Source organism: Poecilia mexicana, unplaced genomic scaffold (genome assembly GCF_051168715.1).
Source record: "Poecilia mexicana isolate PSO_F unplaced genomic scaffold, ASM5116871v1 scaffold_15, whole genome shotgun sequence".
Taxonomy (NCBI): domain Eukaryota; kingdom Metazoa; phylum Chordata; class Actinopteri; order Cyprinodontiformes; family Poeciliidae; genus Poecilia; species Poecilia mexicana.
The window spans coordinates 20,756,928-20,780,706 of NW_028263384.1; the positions used below are offsets into that span (position 1 = coordinate 20,756,928).

General features: G+C 39.4%; 2 protein-coding genes across 3 annotated transcripts; one reads left to right on the forward strand and one right to left on the reverse strand.

Moving 5' to 3' along the window:
* The first annotated feature begins 111 nt into the window (after positions 1 to 111).
* Positions 112 to 10,813, forward strand: LOC106931719 (uncharacterized). 2 transcript variants are annotated; one of them, XM_015010005.2, is made up of 7 exons: positions 112 to 472; positions 528 to 725; positions 4,870 to 8,133; positions 8,219 to 8,398; positions 8,474 to 8,646; positions 9,513 to 9,630; positions 10,434 to 10,813. In XM_015010005.2, the coding sequence occupies exons 1-7, from the start codon at positions 275 to 277 to the stop codon at positions 10,632 to 10,634; spliced, it is 4,332 nt and encodes a 1,443-aa protein (XP_014865491.2). In that variant the 5' UTR covers positions 112 to 274; the 3' UTR covers positions 10,635 to 10,813. The 2 variants fall into 2 exon arrangements, with proteins under 2 accessions (XP_014865491.2, XP_087869142.1); XM_088013016.1 differs by having other exon boundaries at positions 112 to 471; positions 542 to 725.
* Positions 10,814 to 10,951: 138 nt separating this feature from the next.
* zc3h6 (zinc finger CCCH-type containing 6) lies at positions 10,952 to 22,319 on the reverse strand. The gene is made up of 12 exons (XM_015010016.2): positions 22,094 to 22,319; positions 19,808 to 20,021; positions 18,869 to 18,991; positions 18,548 to 18,782; positions 18,290 to 18,432; positions 18,068 to 18,193; positions 17,872 to 17,986; positions 17,170 to 17,279; positions 16,583 to 16,815; positions 15,614 to 15,972; positions 15,346 to 15,528; positions 10,952 to 14,744 (listed from the first exon to the last, which is right to left on the reverse strand). Exons 1-12 carry the CDS (start codon positions 22,177 to 22,179, stop codon positions 13,222 to 13,224), a joined length of 3,450 nt encoding a protein of 1,149 aa, XP_014865502.2. The 5' UTR covers positions 22,180 to 22,319; the 3' UTR covers positions 10,952 to 13,221.
* Between the last annotated feature and the right edge of the window lie 1,460 nt (positions 22,320 to 23,779).

Below are 23,779 nucleotides of genomic sequence, written 5' to 3' on the forward strand. Positions count from 1 at the left end.
ACATATACAGTATTTTCTAAATGTATACTAGTAAGTTGAGTTTTTCACAGAAATCTTTGAAATAATCGATTATTCAAGAACACCTGTGGAGTTTCTTAAATGCATACAAAATCCATACTTTATCACTTGCTAATGTGTAAAGTTGATAAGGTGACAACAGTTGCTATGAAACACTGAAATCTATCACCTGCTGAATTATTAAAACAGCTCCAGCATTGACCGGAGCTGAAGCACCACAGGCTCATTTTCACCAGTAAGAGCTACTATCAGAGCTATGTCTTCGTTACTGGAGCACAGCTTTGTCAGGACCTTAGCTTTGGAGAGGGTGGTGGCCCCCATTGCAACTCATTTATGTTACCTGGTGCTGCTGTGTGACATTATGGATGATGAGTCCGAGCTGTTCAGCCGGCTGGAGGCAGCGGCTCTGGAGGTAGTTAAAGCCACTGACAACATGGCGGCAGTGGTCTCCAGGTATGTACTGTTTAGTCAGCTGGTTTCTGCAGCTGTGTGATCGGATTAATGCTGACCCTTCAACTTTCAGACTAATTAGTAATACAGAAGATGAAGTTCTGCACATGGAGATGTCGTCGCTGCTGGAGCCGCTCAGTGTGTCCGGGCGCCATGTCCTGCTGGCGGCGCAGAAACTCAGCATCCAGCCTAATCTGCCTGAGCACAGAGAGGAACTCATCACCGCAACTCAGAATGTTTTCCTGGGAGTTCTCAAAGTAAAGCGTTTCATTTTGCGAATTTTGGTGAAGAGATATTTTGAAATGGTCCTTATTTTTTATTTTTATTTTTTTTACATGTTCTATCTGGGCTTTGTTGGAGAGAGACAAGAAAAGAAAGTTGTTGACAGGCATGAAATCACCCTATAGCACATGTGTCAAACTCAAGGCCCGCGGGCCCGCCATGTCATTTTATGTGGCCCGCCCAGCATTTCATAGGCTGATGATTGACTTAAAATAGGTTTTGAGCACGAATTGACTACAAACTACATCTCCCACAATGCATTCCGATTGTTACCAGCCAATATTACGGCTTCTCGCCACTAGAGAGCAGCAGAGTCACCTCAAGCTGCTTATTGACTGAGACATCGGCAGGTCGCGCTAGACTTTTTTTGTTATCCGTTATCTTGACCGACAACATAAAAACAAAACAAAACAAAAAAAAAACAACAACAACAACAACAACAAAAAAATGGTCGTACTATTTTTATCCGTGAAATTACAATCATATTAACATTTAGCTATTTAGTGGCATTTTATGCGGTTTAGTTAATATTCACCGTGAATCCAGATCCCATCACAGATTAAGCGGATAAATGTATCTAAATTTTTCTCCGTACTGACAAAAAATGGCCCCAATAACTTATAAGAAATTAAACGACTTCACTTAAATTAGCATCACTTCACCTGCTGGTGTCTGAACGCACTTCCTCCTGGTTCCCATCTGCAGAAAAATCTGCGCTAATTCATCAGTCAGTTGGATCTGTCTGATCCAAACAAATCAACTGAACTCTGTCTGTGAGTGTTTTACCCTGTGCGGTCCGGATTATTTATTTATTTGTTTGGCGTGGTTTCGCTTCTCCGAAACGGACAGATGTTATGTCTGCAGCTCCTCCAGAACGCCGCTCTCCTGGGTAACGTGAACCCAGAAGGCTCCATTTGTTAAATCCGCTGGATGAGTTACTTCCAGCGGTTTCTAATTCTTCGCAGCGGCGGAGCCTCGTCCGCAGAGGTTGAGCAGCAGACTGCGCATGTTACAGTCTAATTAACTTCTGCATCGTCATTTATTTCCTCAAGATAAACTGCCGGCTCCTCAAATGGATTAACACAACGTTGATTTCTCTTTAGTTTTCTCTGATCTGTAATGGAGACTTGAATTCAACCAAAGGTTTGAATTGCGCTTCCTAACCATTTTTTATTTGTAAGTATTGATTTTATTTTTTAGCCAAATGTATTGAAGATGTCTGCTAATGACATCTTCAATAAATTTTTTGATCCCAGGCTTACTTTATGGACTGAACAGACCCCATTATACAGTTTGAACTGTAAATTTTATTTTAGGAACCATTTTTATTTGTAAGTATTGATTTTATTTTTGAACCATTTTTAAGTGTTGATTTTATTTTTGAAACCTTATTTATTTTGAAGAGTTGATTTTATTTTTGAAACCTTATTTATTTTGAAGTGTTGATTTTATGTTAGAACCCTTGTTTATTTTTGAAATGTTGATTTTATTTTGAAGTATTGATTGTCTGAAAGACCTTACACATGAATTGCCCCATATGGGGTTTGAACTGATGACCTCAGGATTACCAGCACAGTGCTCTAACCTGCTGAGCTAACTCACCTACCTTACAAATAGTTGAGTTTCCATGGATTTAAGAAGAACTAACATGATCTTACCACAATGAAGATTTGATAAAAGTGCTTATATTCTAATGTTTTCCAAAACAACATACATAATATTTTATTTTCCAGAGATTTTGTATTTTGAAGTGTTGATATTATTTTTGAACCATTTTTAATTTTCAAGTGTTGATTGTATTTCAGAGATATTTTTTATTTTAATGTGTTAATTTTATTTTTGAACCATCTTTTATTTGTAAGTATTGATTTTATTTTATAGCCATTTAGCCAAGACTCTGTAGAACCATTTGTCTCTGCTAATGACATCTTCAATACAATTTTTTGATCCCAGGCTTAGTTTATGGACTGTAATGTGAAATTAGGCACAATTATAAGTCTGACAGTTTGTTCACCAAGTTACTGTGCTCTCTGAGAGGATCTGTGGTAGAAGTATTTGACATTGTTCCATGCCCATCGTTGACATTAGTCTCTAACAAAAATTGGCTCATCTACCAGGACCACTGCAAAGAGCATGAGTTTCTGTAGTGTAGTGGTTATCACGTTGGCTTTATATGCAAAAGGTCTCTGGTTCAAAACCAGACAGATTTAATATGTTTTATTCATCACAGGTGTTTACTAAAGGTCAACAAGGGTTCTGTGGTGTCATGGTCTGTACTCTGAATCCAGGCATTTGAGTGCAAGCCTCAGTTGAAATTTTCATGCGTTGCATCTCACATCATCAACTTTGGAACCTCAAACTGAAACAAAACAGAGAAGTTCAGTTCCTGTAGTGTAGTGGTTATGGCGTTTGCATCACATGCAAAAGGTCTCTGGTTTGAAACCAGACAGAAACTGTTTTTGTCGGTTATGCACCTCTTGTGGTGCAGTGAGACAATAAGAGCCTTCCTCTTTTGTGATGGTTCATTTGCCAATCAACTTCAATGTAGGCTTCTTTGAAATCGAAGCTGCTTTACTTCAATTACCAATTGGCAGTTCTATGGCGTAATGCACATGTCAAACTCAAGGCCCGCGGGCCACATGTGGCCCCCCAGCATTTTATAGGCTGATGAGATGATATTCAGAAAGGGTTTTTTTAATTAATTAATTTCAGTTGCCTCTGAGACTAAATCTTTGCGTAGTCTATATTGTCTGCCCATGTGACTTGTTTTTATCATTTGTTTGCTTACCTTTAAACACTGATTTAAATATTGTAATTTTTAAACTGAGCAGTAATTTTACATCCATGGAAACTCAAATGTAATATTTAAAACTTCAATACATAAAATCAATTATTTAACATTATGAAGTGTTGTTTAATGTATTTTTAGCATTGTATTTTTATACATTTATGCTAGGGGTGCCCAAGTCTAGTTTTCCAGAGCTACCATCTGCAGCTTTAGATGCATTCCTTCTCTAACACACCTGGACCATTGACTCATTATAAGCCTCTGAATGAGGGAAGTCAACCCTTTGTCTGGGGTGTGTTTTAGCAGGGATGCACTCCTGATTTGTACTGTCAATGTGGCCCGTTGAGGGTGGCCAATATGCTGAAGTAGCCCTTGGTGAAATTGAGTTTGACACCCCTGCCCTATAGCATGAAAGAGCTCTGGTCAGATGAGATCAGGCTGACAAGTTATGTGTGACAGAAAGCTGACGGTTCACATCACTGAATTCATCATTCCCACTATACAACTTTGTAGTGTCAGGACTACAAAGTGCTTTGGGGATGCATATCTTTAACATGGATGGGCAATCTGGTTAGAGTCAATTAAAAATTTGAGGTTACAGAGCTGCAAAGGATTTGACATTCATGTGTCAGCATGTCAATGACCCTGTCAAATGTCCCAGCCAGTCAAACTCCAGACCTAAATCCAAACAAGAATCTAGCAGGACTTGAAAATGAACTTCAAATACTCACTTAGGAGATTTTTTAAAGTCTGATTTTTGTTTGTGAGAAGTTTTGAAAACCACTCATCTGCACATTGCAAAGGTTGCATAAAATCCTAATAAAATGCACTGAAGGTGTTCACTATAACTAAGGCTTTGCATGCAACTTTTTTCTTGATCTTCAAAACAGTGAATTAAATAAATGTATGCATATGACCTGAACATAAAAAAATAGAAATCTTAATTTATGTGTTTATTGCGCACATTTGATTTCACCTAGATAACTCAGTACAGAAACTCTTCAAAGGGGACGATACTTTGGAACATATTTGAATTCTCTCTCATAACTTGAGAGATCTTCTTGCTCCAACTGCTTCTATAAATTGAGATGTAATGACTCTTCTGAATCACATTGTACTGTTTCATACCAGAAAGCAGTCTCATCTCTTCCATCACTAAGCAAAAGTTACCTTCTTTTTGTGACTCTTTCTATGCCCAGACATTTCAATAAATGAAAAAAAGAGTAAATAAAATGGACTTTGTTGTTCATGACTTTGATTGTTTTGGATTATGCATCAAATTTCTGTTAAAATATGTTGCTTGTGGCTGACAGTGATCTGTCTGCTTGTAGGTCCTTTTGGTGGCTGACAGTGCGGTTGTGAGGAAAGTTCTGGCTGCAGCTGATCGGGTTCTAGAGTCCCTCTCTAAGCTCGGCTCCTCTTTGGATATTAAATCTCTCCTCAGGTCCTTTAAAGACTTTTCTGAATCTTTGCTCAACCTTAATGACCTCACGGTGGACAGGGCCAACTCCTTACTGGATCCCAGACAAACAAAGCAGCTTCTTGACTCCTTGGAAACACTGAGGAGGTGCATCTCCATGCTCCACACAGCAATGTGCACCACCATCAAACACCCTACAAGTGACCAGGCCCAAGCTGCCAAGAGGTTCATTCTAGACAAAATCCAAACCACGGTCAGCGACATCAGTGTAACTCTCAGGAGCGACGGCCACAATGGACCACTGGGTCCCTACGGGTTCTACATTGGGAGGCATCACAGCCTGTTGCACCTACTTGATAATCGCTCTAGTGCACTGATTCAGGACAGTGACTTTGACAGCATGGTGAGAGACATCGTCTTCCATGCCATGGTTGTAGCCAATTGTTCACGAAGAGAGTCGCAGCAAAGAATAGTGAGCCACTGCCGTCACATTCTGCACTTCTGGTCTGACATAAAACGGATCTTAAAATCCTCAGAAGAAAGTGATGACACTGAACTGAGATCTAATAAGACATGCCTTTTGTTAATCCAACAAATACAAATACTGGATAAAGTACTAAAAACGGCAGTTCTTCATCAAGTCTTGGACACGTTTCTGGCTGCCCCTTGCACAGCCAATGATCTTTTAGGCACAGTAAGACGGCTCTTGGACACCGAAGCTACAGAAACCATGGATCTGACGTTTCTCCAGCCAGCAGTTGAGGATTTCATATCATCCACTGATTGCATAATCCAAGTAGCAACCTTTGTCTCAGCTGTTGCTGAAGATGCAAAGAGCATGGAGAGTGTGGAGAACTCACAGGCGTGCCTTGTAAGACTAAGAAGTCAGATTGCCCTTCTTTCCCTGGAGCTGGGGAATAATTCATGGCAAACCCTTCCAAAGCTTCATGATGTGTGCCTGAAATGGGAGGAGGAGACGAGTCAGCTACAGGATGCTCTAAGTGATGTGATGGACTTAAGAGAATTCACAAGTCTTGCGGTCGATGAAATGGTCAAGGAGCGTCATGGATGTGATGAAGCATACAGAGAACAGAGCTATAAGGTATTTGATAAACATGCTAAAAACCTAATTTTCTACATGAAGCTGGTGATTCAGTCAGTGAGACGGCATCTGGACAGAAGCGATAATCCGATATACAGGAATGGCCTGCTGGTCCTCGTCAAACAGGCTCAGTCCTCTCAAACCAAAGTGGGTGAGTCGGTCAGACACATGCTCCACTTTGCCTCCACTCTGAATGTGGAGATGTATGCCACATTTACAAACAATGTTTCAGCAGCGATTCAGCATTTTAAGGTGCTGAGAGAAGGACTGGATGGACACAAGCACCCACATCTCCTCAGCCCGCTGCGAGAGGCGGCACGCAGGCCAGAAGTCTCACAGTCCTATTCACAATTACAGGATATTCATGGGACGAGCCTGGATCATGTGGCAAGAGACTCTCCTCTTTCTGAAGTGGTGCAAATGGATTCTCTCACAAAACACGATGAACCCTCAGATACGGAAACTGTAGAAGCAGAAGCAGCTCATAAATATGACAGCAAGGATTTAAAGAAGACAGCTGTCTACAATGAACCTAAACTGATCCACGTTGACCTTTTACCCCTTCTGTATGAAGTTTTGACTGTGACTAAAGGGAAAGACGTGTCCACCCTCAACCAGGTCTGCACTGGAGTTCTTGAGCTGTCAAACTGCTATGTCCAGGCCGCAAAGGACGGCTCAGCGATTGTCGACACCATTGAGTCACAGACGCTGGAAAGCTTTAGATCAGAATTGGTGTCGCTGACGCCACTGCTGGTCCAGACAGCACAAGAGATGGCAATGAGTTCATCAATGAGCACTGAGACTCTCCGCAAACACAGCGTGCAGTTCTCTGACCTCATTAGCAACATCCGAAAGGTTTTACTTCCTGTAGCTGGAACATGGTATCATGTTGCATGTGATGAACTGCAAAGAAACCTGCTAACCACCACATCCAGTGCTACACAGAATCTAAATGAAGTGGTGAGTTTATGCACGCATGTGGTCCAGTTTCTGACATCATCTGATTTGAAATCCGCTGATTCTCACGAAACATTCAGCATTTTGAACAACAAGCTGAGCAAAACCCAGAACAATACAAAGTTTCTCATAGAGCTTTCCTCTTTACCTGAAAGACAGGTGGATAATTGTGAGGGGCTCTGTCTCCTTTGGGGTCTCTCCGTTCAGATTTTGCTGAATTCCTTGGATAAGATTTTAGGCACATCGGCTACAATAAATCAGCTGAACCCTCAGAAGCGACTGTCGGCTCTGTCAGAGAACTCCTTAAGGATCCAAGAGGCTACAAGACTCACTAGTCTGAACTGCAAAAGTGCTTACAAGTCAAAACATCTGACGATCTGCCAGAATGAGCTAAAAACACTCACTGATGCTTATCTTGAAGCCTTAGAAGAACTTGACGTAATCCCAAATCTGACCCAACTTGCAAAATCAGAATTCCTACAGAGACGACTCTTTGTTGAAATTAGAGTGCTTTCTAATCAGCTAGGCAAAGAGAACAGAAACTTTGTCTCTGCTTTTCAAAGCATTGTTGACATTACTCATTCTGCATCTGAACATTCAGAAGAAGCAGAACAAGAATTTGAAAAGGCCGCAGAGAAACTTGTTGAAAACGTTCAATTAGCAGCCAGAAGAGCGGAGGATTGCTTGAACTACATCCGTGACCCACGGGCCCGTTCTAACCTGAGGTCCATCAACGATCACCTGTGCTTTCAGATCTCAGATATAATCAGCAGGGCGAGGCTCATCGTAGAAACTCATTATCTCTGTGACACCCTCAGTTTAGATGTGCAGATCCAGTGCTGGTCAGCAAAAGCTCATTATCTCGTGGCAGAGATTATGAAGCAAGACGGTATTCAACAAGAAGTTAAGGAGAGCATCAAGGCTGGTTTACAGGGAAAGTCATATGAGGATTTCAACAAAGAGTTGGCAATGATGCCATCTAGAGTCAAAGATGTGGAATACCCTGACAAAATGCCACCACTGCAGAGAGGCAATGCAGAAACAGCAGATGCAGCAGAAACTAATGTTGTCCTCGCAGCTGCTGTGAAGCATGAACCCAAAGATGAGAAAAAAGACGTAAGAATTTCAATATTGGCATGAATTAAGAGTTTAAAAATTATTTAGTGTCACAATAAAATCTGAATCTGGTGTTTCTTTACAGTTTGGGGCCACCTCTACCGCATACAGGGAAGAGTTTCCTCTGAGTTACACCTCAGTTTTTCTGAAGCAACAAAGTGACAGCTGGGATCCAAAGGACAACAAAATAGTCCAGGTGATGAGAAAGATGGCCAACACAATCAGTCACATGACACAGTACTTAAAGAAGAAAGGCCCGATACTGGTAATGACCAACAGAAGTTACTTCTTTCATCAGAATTTCAGGCATCACTAACCCATTTATTTTATTTTTTTGCAGAACAAAGATGCGTTTGTCAATGCAGCCAAAGAGGTGATCTCAAACTGTCAGACAGTAACTCAGTTTATTAGCATTATCGCCAACCACAGCCTGGACAAACACTGCACAGTTGAACTGTCCCTCATCATTGAGCAGATTCTGACCATCACTAATCAGCTTAGCATCATTTCCAGGTTAGGGATCTTTAAGCATAGGGTGCCGTACTTGTTGGCATACAGAGTTCTTCTGTTTTTGCTTCTGTTTATACTTCACTTCATTAAACAAATTTTATTATCAGACTGGGGTAAATTGATTAAATTATAACAGTTTTTGAAGTATTTCATTTTTTAAGGGGATAAAGCTACCCAAGTCAACATGGCATTTTGTGAAAAAAGTATTTGCTCGCCAAGTCTTTTAAGTCACTGTTGACTTAAAAATGGTGGAATTGGCGTTCCACCATTTGGGAGGGTTTTCAGACATGAACAACTTGTTTAAGGGTTTGTCACAGCATCTCAAATACATTTAGGACCAAACTCTGATAAGCCTTTCCAAAACCTTAATTTATTTATTGTCCATTAATAGTTGGACTCAGTGGTGTGCTTTCAACAATTGTTCTGTCAATAAACCCAAATGACCTCAGGTCACTTGGGTTAATTTACATTTTGAGATATTTTAGTCTACTTCGTGTTGACAAACAGGTTCTATTTAAGTTATTTCTTAATCCTACTGATGAGGCAGTAATCTGGCCTGCAGCCAGTGAAACTAGTCTTGACCAAAAGTGTGGTTAATTACAGTTAGTTTATGTTTTAACAAGGGGGGATATTATATTTTCACACAGGGGCATGGTGGCTGGGATGTAGTTTATTACCCTGAATAAATAAACATCATATGAAAGCTGCATTTTGTACTTACTCAATTATACCAAACATTTAGTTTTCATAACAACAACAACAACAAAAGCAAAAGCAGACGAAATCTGTCTGGGAGACAAATAAAACAAACTAGATTACACAATAAATGCCACTGTCAACATATTTACTGAGTTTATTTTTTTACACAGTGTGAACGCTGTAACGCCTGGCTGCAAATCGTCTGATGAGATTCTGGTGAAGAACGCACAAAACCTTCTTCAGACTGTTCTGAGAGGGGTTCACGCTGCAGAAACAGCCTGCATCACGGTCAATATAACGCCACACACTGACACAGTCACACTGTGATATGTAATATTGCTCAGGTCTTTTAGGAAACCAAATAATCAGATGTTATAAAATTAAACTATTAAAACGTGAACATAAATAATTCCCATCATAACGAATTGTCCCTCAGATTTGTTTTTTTTTCCTACACAAAATTATCTTCAAATATTTTCCTAGATTGTCTGTGCATCCTTAAGCCAACTGCAGATGAGCAGCAGTGTACTTTTTTTTAAAAAAAGCAGTTGATTTGTTGTTGCTGCTGTTTATAGATTTTTTCTTTCTGCTTTGCCATTCACCATTTTTTTTGTGTCAACTCTTTACCACTCACTGGACTACTAACTTAAATATTTTTCCCCTCATTATATTTGTATATGTGTTCAGTTATGTTTAACATATTCAGTCATGTTGACATTGCAAATAAAATGCAGCAATAAGTGCTTTACAGAAGACAAGAAAAATACAGTTAAAAACAAAGTTAAAAAAAAAAAAAACACTACCACTTGTCTGTACAGTTTCCCCATAACTGTCTGTAAGGGGAAACAACAAAATTAATGTAAGTTTAAAACAAAAGAACATCCAGATATATTATAACTAATAAATTCCAACAATAAGAAAATGAATAAGTAACTAAAATTTTATTGATATGAATCTTAATTTACTTGATTATGATTCCATTGTAAACTTTTCATCACTGCTTTTAGATGCATTTATTACATGATGTGTTTTTGGGGGTTTTTTTTGTTCTCGGCCTCTGAGTTTTTTTTTTTTTTTCTCCATCATTCCAGGGTTTGAAGCAGCCGGAGCCAAACTCCGACGGTGCAGAAGCAACAGCCTTGTGCTTCCAGTGGAAGAAAAAGTTGGAAATTTATCGAGCCCAGCAGACGACTAACCCAGAAACGGATGATCTTGGTTTAAGAAAAACATCATCACAGGCTTTAGCTCCCAGTCTCGCCCCCCAGGTTAATGCAAGAACTACCTTCAAGTAAACAGCTCTGTACATTCAAAACAACTAGATGTAATGTGGTCAAATCAGGCTTATAATCTTTGAACAAAAACAATTAGAAGATGAACTCTTTTCTTTCCCGTCAAACGATCTTGAAATTTAAAGAAGCAATGAAATTCTTGGAATCTCAGATACAGCTTCCAAGAGTAATTTAGGATCGTCTAAAAATGACAAGAATAACAATTATATTTACAATGTATTATTAAAGAAGAAGGCCAATGAAAGTGTCACATATTAAAATTGAACTAATATGTCAAACTATCTGTAGGACAGGAACTGACATAAAAGCTACAATGTGACTTTGTTTCACTTCTTTATTCAATATATTCATAATAAAACCACTTAAACGATGAACATGTGTAGTTAAAACCGAAAAGCTGGTGTCACCATACGAAGAGGAATAAAAATCTGTTTATACATGAAGCACTCAGTAAAACACACTGTACACATAATATAAAATGCACATTTATAATGAAAAATATCAGAAAATAACAAAAGAGAACATTTAATTTTTTAGGAAAACAAAAAGCAGCACACATTACTGAGAAAAGCTGCCGCTACTGAAATGCCTCATTCTATAACAATCTCGCTTTATGAATACAGGCTGAAATACAGTGCTCTACAAACGCCAAACAGAGATAGAAACTGCGATAAGGGCCACATTTGTTACATATATACACTTACTTGTAATGCCTTTCTGATAATATTTCTGTACAGAAAATACATGGAAAAATGTTTTCATCCATTTTTCATTTTGTTTATCATTTTTAGGACAAAATAAACATTTACCTGCTACCTCCAAGCTGGTCAGTGTTTTTCTTTTGTAAAATGGCACATGTACAGTGGATTTAAGAGTGAGTGTAATCCATAAAATGATACACATTTTGCCACCTTATAACCACTGGCATTACAGACCAACACAAGTAGTGTATAACTCTAAAAGTGACAGAGAAATGAAACACCATTTAGCAAAAATAAAATTCAGAAGCGTGGGGTGTGTATTTGTATTCAGCCCCTATGTTTGATTAATCCAAATATTAATCAGATAATCCAACATGTAAAAGCTCAGAAAGGACTGAGCTTTTACATGTTGATGTTAGAAGTATGTTGTTTTAGCTGCAGAGTAATCCTTTGCTCCAATTTACTGATTATCAGAATAATCGATTACCAAAATTATTGCTAGTAGTAGCACTAAAAGCAACGATGGGAAGGTTTATGTCATGTGTTAAAATGGCCCAGTCAAAGTTCAAAGCAAATTAATGACAACATACAGTCTTCACTCAGTTCAACACAGTCTGAACTGCTTTACAGTGAAGAATGGGCAACATTCTCAGTCTCCAGATGTACAAAAATGTTAGTCATACACCAAACGACTGGAAATTAGTTCCTGGCTCTTGGTGCTGAATACAAACACACACCATTCCAACTTTTAGAACAATCTACATTTTTCCCCCCACATAAAATCCCAATAATAAGTTTGTAACGTGACAAAATGCGTAAAAGACACAAATGCATTTGTAAGGTCCTGCGAGTCAAATTGAGTTCCCAATGCCTGATATAAACAGCAAAAAGAAGAAACTATAGCAAGCTAAGCTAAAATGACGCAGTGCAAACATTTCAGCAAAACGCATCAACTGTACAGAAATTTTAAAAAGTGTAGCAGCCTGGAAATAAATCTGAAATGCAATCTTATGATGCATGTGACGAAAGGACTCTTGGTTTTCTAAAGAGGTCAAGTCATTGACAAATTAAAAGCTAACCTCTGGTTCTGGTAAAAAATGTAAATATAAAAGTAAGGACACATAATTAGCTCTCAGTGGAAAGGAATAAATACTGTCATAGTAGTGAGTATACTCAAAATAGTCTGCATGAATAGAATCAAAAACATAACACCTCAACTTTTCCCACACTCCTGTTTTCATGTGAAGCTGTGATAATCTGTACATGATTATTTACAGAAATAAATAGAGCTGTGTATTGCTAAATAAAGATAAGTGATAATGTTTTACAAAACTTAAAGCTGCAGTATGCAATTTTTATAAAATACATATTTTTACATATTTGTCGAAACTGTCACTATGTCATGACAGTATGTCATATAATTTATGAAAAAAAATCTAGCTACTCTGCCATCTCCAGGTACCCGCAGTGCCAACTAGAAACAACCAATCAGAGCCAGAAGGAGGGTGTTAGTGCTGTCAATCACCCTCAGTGTGGTGCTGCTCATCCTCCTCCTCTCAGGCTTGTTACCATAACCATTGATGATGGTGGATAAATGGTTTTCCTGTAACAGTAAGTTGTCCGTCAGTACCACATTGAGCAGCAAGTACATGAAAATGATTGACGGCACTAAGACCCTCCTCCTGGCTCTGATTGGTTGTTTTTGGTCAAAGCGGTTCATTTCTTCAGACAGCTCGGTAAGAAGGTGGAGGAGATTGATCTTTTCACAGATTATCTGTCTCAAACTGTCATGACATGGTGACAGTTTTAACAAATATGTAAAAGACCATTTTTATAATAGTTACATCCTGCAGCTTTACTTGTTGCTTTAAATATCCACGCCTAAGAATCTACTGACAGAAAGGAGAAGCAGTGGGATCAAAAGTCTTGAACACGTCTTTCAGTGTCCTGTCGTCCGTCTCATCTGAATCTTTCTGCTCTGCTTCTTCTTCCATAACTTCTTCCTCTTCCTTGTCCTTGTCCTCCTCCGTTTTCCCCTCCTGGTCCTTGCTGACCTCTGTCTCTTCCTGCGGTCCTGCAGTCCCCTGTCCTCCTTGTTTAGCCTGCCTGGGGTCGGCGTACTGCGGCCGGATCAGCCCAGCCAGCGTTGGTATGGGGAGGTTATGAACCGCGGGGGGTTTGACTGGTGAGGCAGGCGGAGCTCCGTTGGAGGAAGTAGCAGGAGGAATCTGTTGGGAGGCGACCTCTGTGCTTTTTACCTCCTCAGACGAGCCACTTCGCTGGGTTGGCGAGAGAGATGGCGCCAGAGAGTTCTCCGTTTTCGATGACTGTTTCAGAATCCCTGGTTTTTTGGGAGGATCGAGCGGCTCCCTTCGAGCCGGGTCGGTTTGAGAGCGGGGGTCATACAAGCTGATGCCCCCGAGGATCGTGGTGGGACTCTCCAGCCCTCCGTCGGACGAAGCCAACCGGGGGGCATACGGCGGCAGTTTCTCAGGGTCCGGCTTGCCTTGAGCAGCTGGGGGAGACGAGTTGGAGCCGGCCTTCTGGAGCCTGGGGTCCACCAGTCCTCCCGCTGAGGGGGATTCCTTCTGACCGAGCACCTTGGAGTCCAGACTCCCTCTCCGCTTGAGTCTGGGGTCCAGAGATTTCTGTTGCCGCGGATCTACAGGCCTCTCTGTGGAGGATCGAGTCTCCAGGGATCCGCCGGGGATCCGGCCCAAACGTTCCTTTAAACGGGCGGCTGCTAGTCTGGGGTCGGACGGCGGCGGGCTGGAGACTATCGAATGGTCGGGCTGGTTGGTTCTGTTCATCTGAGCATCGGCGATCAGCGGGGGGAGGGGCAGGTTGATGGAGTGCTCCTGTTTGGGGACAAGTGAAGGGATGAGGTCCTCCGGCGCCCACACCACAGTCTGAGCAAAGGCGGGGCGCTGGAGCAGGATGTCGACCCGAATGTGACTGAACTGCTTTAGCTGACAGCGAGGGTCCCGCAACACCATGCCAGGGCTGGCCTCCAGAGGGATCAGAACCGCTCTGTCCTTCAGTTCCCGCTCTCCTTCCTCATCCTCCTCTCCTGTTGGAGCCTTTTGAGGAGCAGGATGACTCTGCTGGCGGCCAACATCGCCGGGTCTCGTCTTCCTGGGGTCTCTGGGGAGTCTTGGATCCGCTGCTCCGTCCAGCTCCTTACTGTGATCCTGGAGTCGCTGTCTAGGGTCGGTCTTGACCCTGGGGTCGCTGGGTGGGGCTCGTTCCTTCATGAGCCTGGGGTCGCCCAGAGCTGGGGTTGCCGACGCAGGATGGAGGGGTTTGGACTGACTCTGCTGCACCTCATTCTGCTTCTTCAGAGATTTCAGGATGGAGGAGACACAAGAGGCCCCATCCTCATCATCGCTTGAGTACCAGTTTGTTGTTTCATCTACAGAAAAATATGTTATAAACAAAAAAGCTGCCATTTTACATTCCATCACAATATAATCACTGTTTTTGTTCATTCATTTTATAATATTGTAAGGAACGGACAAGCAAAAACTAGCACTTAAATATGAAGCGGAAAGAAATTTTATACTTGGTTGTATTTTTGTGTATTAATAAATTCATAAAAATTAAGTGAAAATTAATTTCAGTCTCATTTCTTTGATACTTTTAAGTAGGGCTGCAACTAACAGTTATTTTAGTACTTCAGTTATCAATTATTCTAATGATTTAAAAAACTGGCAAATTCTGCAGATTATTTCATTTAACCACTTCAGCCTATTTTGTACAGTATTAAAAAAACATTTAAAAAATCACAAATGATCAAATGTTCTACAATGGAATAGTGTATTATTGTATTGTACAATGTAGAAAACATTGAAGGGGCATGAGTACTTAATTGTCAAGACACTTTAATTGTCACCATGGCCAGTTTTAATGTACTGCATTTTTCTTTAGCTTTAAGTCAGAATGGAAGATCATTTAATTTGATGTTATTTACTGTCAGTAAATCCTCCAGTCAGCAAATAAACACATCCGCTCACCTCTGTTGTCGTTCTTATCAGGTTGTCCATCTGCTCTGTGTGGCTCTTTGCTCTGGGCTTCCTGCTGCTGCTGGGTCAGGTGTAACAAGATGGCCTTCTGCACCGCTGGTGGCAAAGACTGCAGCTGTGACTCTGCACCCATCAGCTGCTGAAGGTTCTGTATGAAGGCCTGACCAGGTTCCACTACATTGTTGAAAACAGTATGTATATTTAGTAACAAATGAAGGGAAATAAACTGATTTAATTGCTGTTATAAATTATTACTGACCTTCCTGCTGACCGACGGCTTGGTTTTGAAAGAAGCTGCTTAATAAATCCACTGGGTTCTGACCAAACGACGAGAAGGATAACATGTTCTGTAGCATCTGTATGTCTGGTGGGAACGGAGGCTTCTGCATATTCATCTGCTGGTTTATACTGGCTCCATGAAACGGTGGGGGCTGGCCAGAGAGGGGCGGTGGTTGCATTGGAAATCCGTGAGGGGGAAGCTTTCCTGGGGGACTCTGAGGCATCGTTGGCCCCATGGGGAGACCTATAGGAACAGCTGATTCAGCTGCTGGTACCGGAGCCGCAGCCGCAGCAGTGTCCTCGGACCCATCCGCCTGATTCTGGGAGAAGTTGGAGCCGCTGAAAGACAATGATGATTTTTACAGTGACAAAATGTTGTAGCTTAAAAATATTATTTAAAATTTCCATTTTTTGGAAAGTGACCCATTTCAAAAATTTTCTGAATATTACGTCACAAATCAGCAAGCTCTACCCCTGACCTAGTAACCTCAGCAAAGCCCAACCCATCACCTAGCAACCCCGGTGGAGCTCTGCCCATCACCTAGCAACCTGAGCTGAGTTCCAGCATGTTTGGTCAACTGGTTTTACTGCTGTTTGTGTTGTACAATGGCTGCTGGAAAAGACTTGTCAACCAGAAACCACCTGCTGCTTTCTTGCTGGTTGTGCAGGAGGTTCTACTTTTACTTTTCAAAGATGTACGGTTGTATAATTGTGTAAAGGAGTGTAGACATTGAGTTGGGGGGCGTGGCCAGCAGCAGCTTATTTGGATGTAAAGTGACAAGATGCCCCAAAACTTCTCATTCTTAAAGAAGCTCAAAATAGGCAGAACTGACCAGACTAAAATCTCAATATTTAGGAAAAATGAATCCCACAGGCCTATCTTAACCTGTTCAACGAAGCATAAAAGGTCACCTTTTATATCACTTTGATTTAAGAAAATTTTGGTTACCTCAAAGCAATTTTTTGTGCCAAGTCCACAGTGGGATGAACCTTGATTTCAAACAGAGAGGGAATCTTCTTTCCACCCTGACCAGATGCCCCATCTGTTGGACTGCTCTGACCCGGGGTGGGCAGCAACCCCACTCCAGGAGGGGGCTTTGGTAGTGGGGCGATACCCTGCTTTCTCAGATCTTCCAGTTCCAACTCATCCTCCCGGGCGTTCTCCTCTTCCGTGTTAATTATCTGTCACATGAATCAGAGAGAGGAAACGTTAAAATCTAAGACTAGCAGCGTGGAGAATGAGCTCCTAAAGCAGGAGTGTCCAAAGTTTTGGTCACATGGAAAAGAATTATTGGCCAAAATAAAATGGAATATAAAATTGTAGATATAAAACTTGAAAATGATTTTGCACATCTTCTGTATTTAAAGAAAGGCATCTAGTTTTTTCAGAGAATTTAGTAAAAGTCACTAGATAGAAACTGTTCAACCTTTTATGAAAGCTTGGTTATAAAAAGTCGAATACTTTGTGTTGTAGCTAACATTTTCCATTTTCCTGGGCCGTACTTTGGACACCCCTAGTACAAGATTAAAGATTACCTTATCAAGCAGCTCTTTCGTGACATCATTCAAAGCATCATGGGAAAATTTGCAGTTCTCCCCTTGATAACATTTGGCTCCTGTGTGAAAGAACTTGCAGGGGTATTCATGTGCAAACAAAGGTTAAGGAACCTAATCAAGATGTTAGTTTCAGTGCGTAAAAAAACAAACATTTTCACACTATAAACTTTCTAGTTTTGTTGCAATATTACCCGTAAACTTCAATAAATATTATTGGTGCAATACTGGCATCTTATTGTGACTGGGAAAATAAATACAAATAATTATTCAATTTAAATTCAAAAGAACAGTAAAACATTTATTCCTGAAGGGGAATTAAGTAAAATAGATTAAATAAGAAAAATGATTTCCTGAATAGTTTTACAAACATTTGGTAAAGATTCCCCTAAATTCAGTGCAGTGCAATCAATTGCAAAAAGTCACCTAATTATCAAATAGAGTCTACCTTTGTGTAATTTAATATTAATACAGATTCTTTTTGAGGCCGTGTTAGAGATGATTAGAGAAAAAAAAACAGCACCAAAAACCACAGTAAACAAATAAGGATTAAAATTACAAAGCAGTTTAAAGTATAGTTAGTTTGTAGTTATAATGTGGCGAAATGCAAGAAAAGTCAAGCGGTATGAATACTTTTCCAGACTCTGCACATAAACACAAATAAGAACATTCAGTGAAGGATATTGTGCATGTAAATGCAGTGATCTCCTTTGCTGCAGTATCCTTGCAGGTAAAACTTACAGAGTTCCTTTTTCTTATCAGGCACAACCAGCTCATGTTCAAATTTGCACTGTTCCCCCTGTGCAAACACAAAAGACAATGTTTAAGTATCACCAGTGATCACTGTGGGAAGAAGCTGGACATCCAGGCGTCTCCTTACCTTGATGCAGCGACCCTCAAGGAAGTACTTGCAGATGTATCTACCGTTGTGCTCAACCGTATGCTGACTGATGAACTCCTTGCTCATGATTGGTCGCTTCTTCTGAAAGCCAGAGATTTTTCCCTCCTGCAGCACAAAATAAATGAAAATCAAGCCTCATTTCTATAAGAGATATAGAAATGAAAACTCACACAAAATTGAATGAGTTTATTCGGTACTTACTGGTCCCATGTCTTCCATTCCCTGGTCTCCTCCCCGGCCACGCCCGCGCCCTCCCCACGGTTTGCCCTTCAGTTTCTTGTTTTTCAGGAGCATCCCTCGCCCTCTTCCTGGTCCGCTCCCTCTGCCCCTTCCTCTCTGTCCGACTGAAAATATAATAAATATGTCTCTCAATATTTAGCTGAAAAACCTCAGTAATCTTCAGTAAATGCTGATAAACTTCTGAAGGAAAACATGTTCATATTTTAAACCAGATCGTACACTGCTGTTGCTTCATCCCTCTCAAGCTTCCTCTGCTCATCTGATCCTTTGAGTAGCGTCCCTTCCCCTGACTCCCATCTTTAGACTGCTGGTACTCCGACATGTCGTCTTCATAATCCTCCTCTTCCTCATCGTAGTCATACTTATCATCGCTGTAATCGTCGCTGTATTTATCAAAATCGCTGCTCTTTTGCGGGGATGACTTCTTTGAGTTACCATGGAGTCCCTTTGAATGCTGTTGGTTGAAACAAACAGAGCAATATCTCCTTTTAATTCTCAAACAGCTACTAGTGAGGCAGGTAGAAGTGGTGATAAACCCACTTGAGAGGGCTGGTTGTCAGAGTCGCGGCTGTAGCCTTGGCCCTTCCTGCTTTTGGGCCTTTCTGATCGGTCGTAGTCCGAGTCGTAGCTGTCGGAGCTAGAGCTGCTGGAGGGGGAATGATGCTGAGGAGAAAAGGACAAAAGAAAACCAGATTCTGAATTAACCAACTACCAACTAATGCAAAAATATTCAGTTGCAGCAGAGCTGTGCCTGTTTTTGATTTAGAGGATTAGAGAAGATAAACTACAACGAGTTCTAGATATAGAAATATGATCTTATCTCTCACTGCTGACTGCCAACTGTCAGGCAACACTGAAAAAACTAAATCTTACCAAGAATTTTGTTTAGTTTCTAGTGCAAATGTCTTAATACACTTGCAATACGATAAAACTAACTTTAAAGTTACTTTTCAGCAAAACACAGGAGATTGTTTTAAGTCAATAATTCCTGAATATTAATGAAAATACTAGACTAGGTACACCAACAGATTTCTGACAAGACATTTCGGTCATATTATAAATGAAAGAACTGCCAGTGCATTTAGTACTTTTTAATCAATATTCAAGAATTATTCACTTAAAACAAGCTCCTATATCTTAAAAGTTACTTGTAAGTTATGTTTGTCTTATTCATAGTGCACTAAGATATTTGAACTATAAACTAGAGCAAAAATAGTAAGATTTTGTGTTTCTGCAGTGAAACAGTCACAGATACCCTTCACAAGCAAGTCACAAAAGCTGTCAGTTAAAGATGCTTTTTGTTCACATAGAGTTACATTGGGGTATAAAAATGTAAAGTTTAGTGGAATGAAAAGTTGTGGCAGAGAAATGTGTACAAGCAACAGCATATCTGCGGCTTCTGGGGGGTTGAACGAACTATTACAGAAATAATTGACCTTTTTGACGATATTTATTGAGATGTGATTTTTCTCGACTTACTCTTTGCCTTTCACGTTTCCTCCTTTTGGACTTCCTTTTCTCTCTGGTCTTTTTGTATCTTTTCCTTGCATGTCTTCGTGCCTTTTCCTCTTTCTCTTTGTTTTTCTCCTTTTCTTTCTCGTTGTCATCCTTTACTTCAGCAGCCTCTTTGTTCTCCTCCTCAATCTCAATTCCCTCATCGTCTATTTCTCCATCTTCCAGTTCACCATCCTCCCTAAGAGGAACGAAAATGTTACATTAATGCAAAGCTCAATATCATTTTAAATAGAAATATCTATATTTTTTCCAAGTCGTAAGTATAGCCAGCCTCTCAAATACCCTAAATGTTTTGGGTTTTTTTGACAAATTTGGCAGAACAATAATTTAATATTTTAACAAATACGATTAAATATACTCATCACCTTCAGCTGGACGAGCAATTATGTCAAATTTTAATTCACCTCTAAGATTGTGTGCACCAAAAACAGCACATGAATGTTTTATTTTTGTCTTCAAATGAACCCATCAGTAGCTGCTTTATTGAAGGTTGGTTAATGTTCTACAGGTTTGCAGAGGTTGACTAATTAAAAATTAAAACTGACATATTTTAATAACTAAACTTGTGAAAACCTGTGATTCACAGGAAAAAGTTACAAAAACCGCAAGCTAAAAACCATAATAATTAACAGCAAAAGAATTGTGCATGAATATATAAAAATGTTTATTAATTATTATTATTATTATTATTATTATTTGGGTACAGTTTCATATCAGTGTGGGACATATTACATTTCCTTTCTGGTTTTAATGTATTTTCATAACATCTCATCAATTTAATAAATGTAATGCAGGCTGGAAAGTAGGACAAAAACAGCTTGACATTAGAAAGTATTGTATGTTTAACCCAGATTTAGATAACACTTTCCTCTCAGATGACTGCAGACTAAAAAAAAAAAAACAAAAAAAAAACAATAAAAACTTCAACTTTTTTCAGCAAAAGGTACTAGTTTTGCTAGCTATACAGGTATTTTATGTCAATTTAAAAAAAAATAAAAATAATGTGTACAAGTAAAATAACTAAACTATTCAAACAAAAAAATGTGGATCTTTTAACACTTCTTTGGAAAAATGTAATAACATGTCCAATTACAAAAAAATATATATAAATATAGTGTAATGTGCTCCTGAGTAAAAATTATAGCAAAATCCAAAATCTATCTAAATTGTAGCATCCTAAAAGTCTGGGAAGTGAATTAAAGATGGTTCAATAAAGAAACCAGATTTTAAAACAAGTGGCAACATAACAAGGTATGTTCATCTAAGTACATTCACCCTGAAAGCCAGCTCCAAGATGCTAAAAGAAGTCTCCGATGTTTTGTTGCAGTAGAACATGGCCATCTACATGCCTTAAACTCTACCTTGTATCAGAAGGATAGTTTAACTTTATCATTAAATATATTGTTTCAAGAATAATTGTTGCCTTTCTGTATCAAATGAATGCAAAAATATTTTTGGTGTAAATACTGTGGTATTGCACTCAAGGTTATCCTGTCTTAACAATCTCATAGGGTCATGCCTGAAGCTAGAGTAAATATTGACATTCTTATTTACATAATAAGCATACATCTTCATAATTTAATTTTATAGCTCATTGATACTTCAGTAATTAAATAACTAGAACCTGAAATAAATCTGAGTTGAGAACTTTTAGTCAAACTTAATGTCTGCAAATTACTTGCAAATTATTTTGAATCCCATTTTTGATAAGACTAAATTGGCACAAAATCACATACACCTGAAGGTAAACATTTTCTGCACATGGTTAGTTTCTCGCTCAAAGTTTTAAAAACAATTCAAACTTTGAAAAAAAAAAAAAATAACAGTACGAGCATAAAGGCCTGGACATTGAAGAAACAAATGTCAACGTTGCATGAACCGTTTTTTGACCAGTTCTACCAGGTGACCGCCAGGGGGAGTGTGTCAGCACGATGGGCGTGGTGCTTACGTCATTAGTTATTTGCATAATACCCTGCAGATGGCAACAACAGCTCTATGAATCCCAGCAGCATAACAACAGGACGATGAGGTCTGCTACCTCGCATGGAAATGATAATGAATCATCGGCACGATGATGAAAAATATAGGCCGCTTGCACAGATATGCACCAAAAAGACATGCAAAAACAAAATTTAGAGGGGGAGGAAGCTTGGAAATGTCTGCAATAAACAGCAACACAAGCATGTAGACCCACAGCACTGAATCGCACAGATGAGCGTGTTAAGAATTGCATTAAGAATATTACTCGACCTTTCATCCCCTGCAAGCTCAGAGTCTGTCATGTTTTTGTCAAGAACAGGGGTTTGGGGACTGGAAACAAGGCTCACAGAAGCCATTTGGAGAGAAAGAAAAAAAAAATTATAAATAACGGATCTGCTTCTCCTTCTCCCCCGGTAACGAGAGTGAATTATAACACGGTCACTGAAAGGAGACGGTTGGTTTGTGAGAGATGCTGGAAGATTTCAGACTGGAAAAGACTCACGGTGTTACATGTCTCGACAGAGACAGTAAACAGACACTCTCCTCTTTCATTTTCAGTGGCGTTTTAACCCTGTGAGCACAGCTCGACACCCCGCTTTGCTAATGTCCCGTCGGTTGACAGCTGCCACGGTGAAAATAGAGGAGACGGAGGGAGAAACAAACAGGAATGTAAACCATGTTCGCTGGTTTCAGCATCCTCACAGGCTTTCTCAACAAGGGATATCATCACAAAATGGCTTCTGAGTTATGCTGCACATTCCTCGACAATGACTCCTCCGCCCATTTATAGTCGGGGCGATCTACCTAACATGGGAACAGCAACTCTCGTTCAGCGATTGGTTAAAAATGGCACGGGTAGAGAAATCGGCTTTTCTGATTCGCTCGTAGAAATGTCAGTTGATTTCAACATGTTCGCTGCAAAATCACCATTAGTGTTTCCATCGCAGTTGTTTATTGCTTTAGCTTTTAGTTATATGCATTTAAACCCCCCATTGAATGTGTAAAACTGCTAACGGTGTTTTTTTTTACTCATCACCTTATCGGCAACACCATATGTCTCCTGTTGTTCGTGGGGAAGTCGACCACAGACCGTTGGCTTTGTTGCACCGTGAAAAAGATACGTCGACGTGTCCGCCATATTGTGAGTGACAAGTTCAATGTGGAAAACCAATGCAAGCACAGTTGGAAACTGGATTTTCGAAATAAAAGAAACATTCCAGACTTCTTTCAGCTACTTTTGATGTGTTGGTTTGTATTAAATAGCAAGTGTAAATTTTGGTGTCATCACTGAGAGATAATGTCGAGAAAATAAAATAACATAATGTGATTAAAATGCACTAATACGGACATTATTTTACCCCTGAGAATGTTCCGAACAAATGTAAAACCTTTAAATCTTGTTTTTCAAATAATAATAATAATAATGATAATGATAATAATAATAATAATAATAATAATAATAATAATAATAATAATAATAATAATAATGACATTATAGAAAATAATAATAAGAAGACAACAAGATAAAATAAGACTATGGTATTAAGATTAAATGTAAACATAAAAATGAAATATTTTCATTATTATTATTATTATTATTATTATTATTATTATTATTATTATTATTATTATTATAATTCCTACAAGTATTTCAGCAAGTATATGTTTCATTTCACATTTAAGTGGCGAGTTTCTATGTATTCTTGTAATACCAAAATTGACCAGCAGGTGTCACAAAAACCTTGAGATTAAAAAGAAAATTGCTTACGCAAAGATTCAACACACTGATATTCATGCGGGATTTTAGCTGAATATAATTCGATATTTAAGGTATTTTATATGTAGAAAATTATTCGAGTCATTCACTGCAAAATAATAATAAAAAAACCTGTTCCTCAGTTCCACTGATTGTCATATCAACTTGTAGAAATTATTTTTATTTACTGTAGCTGTATT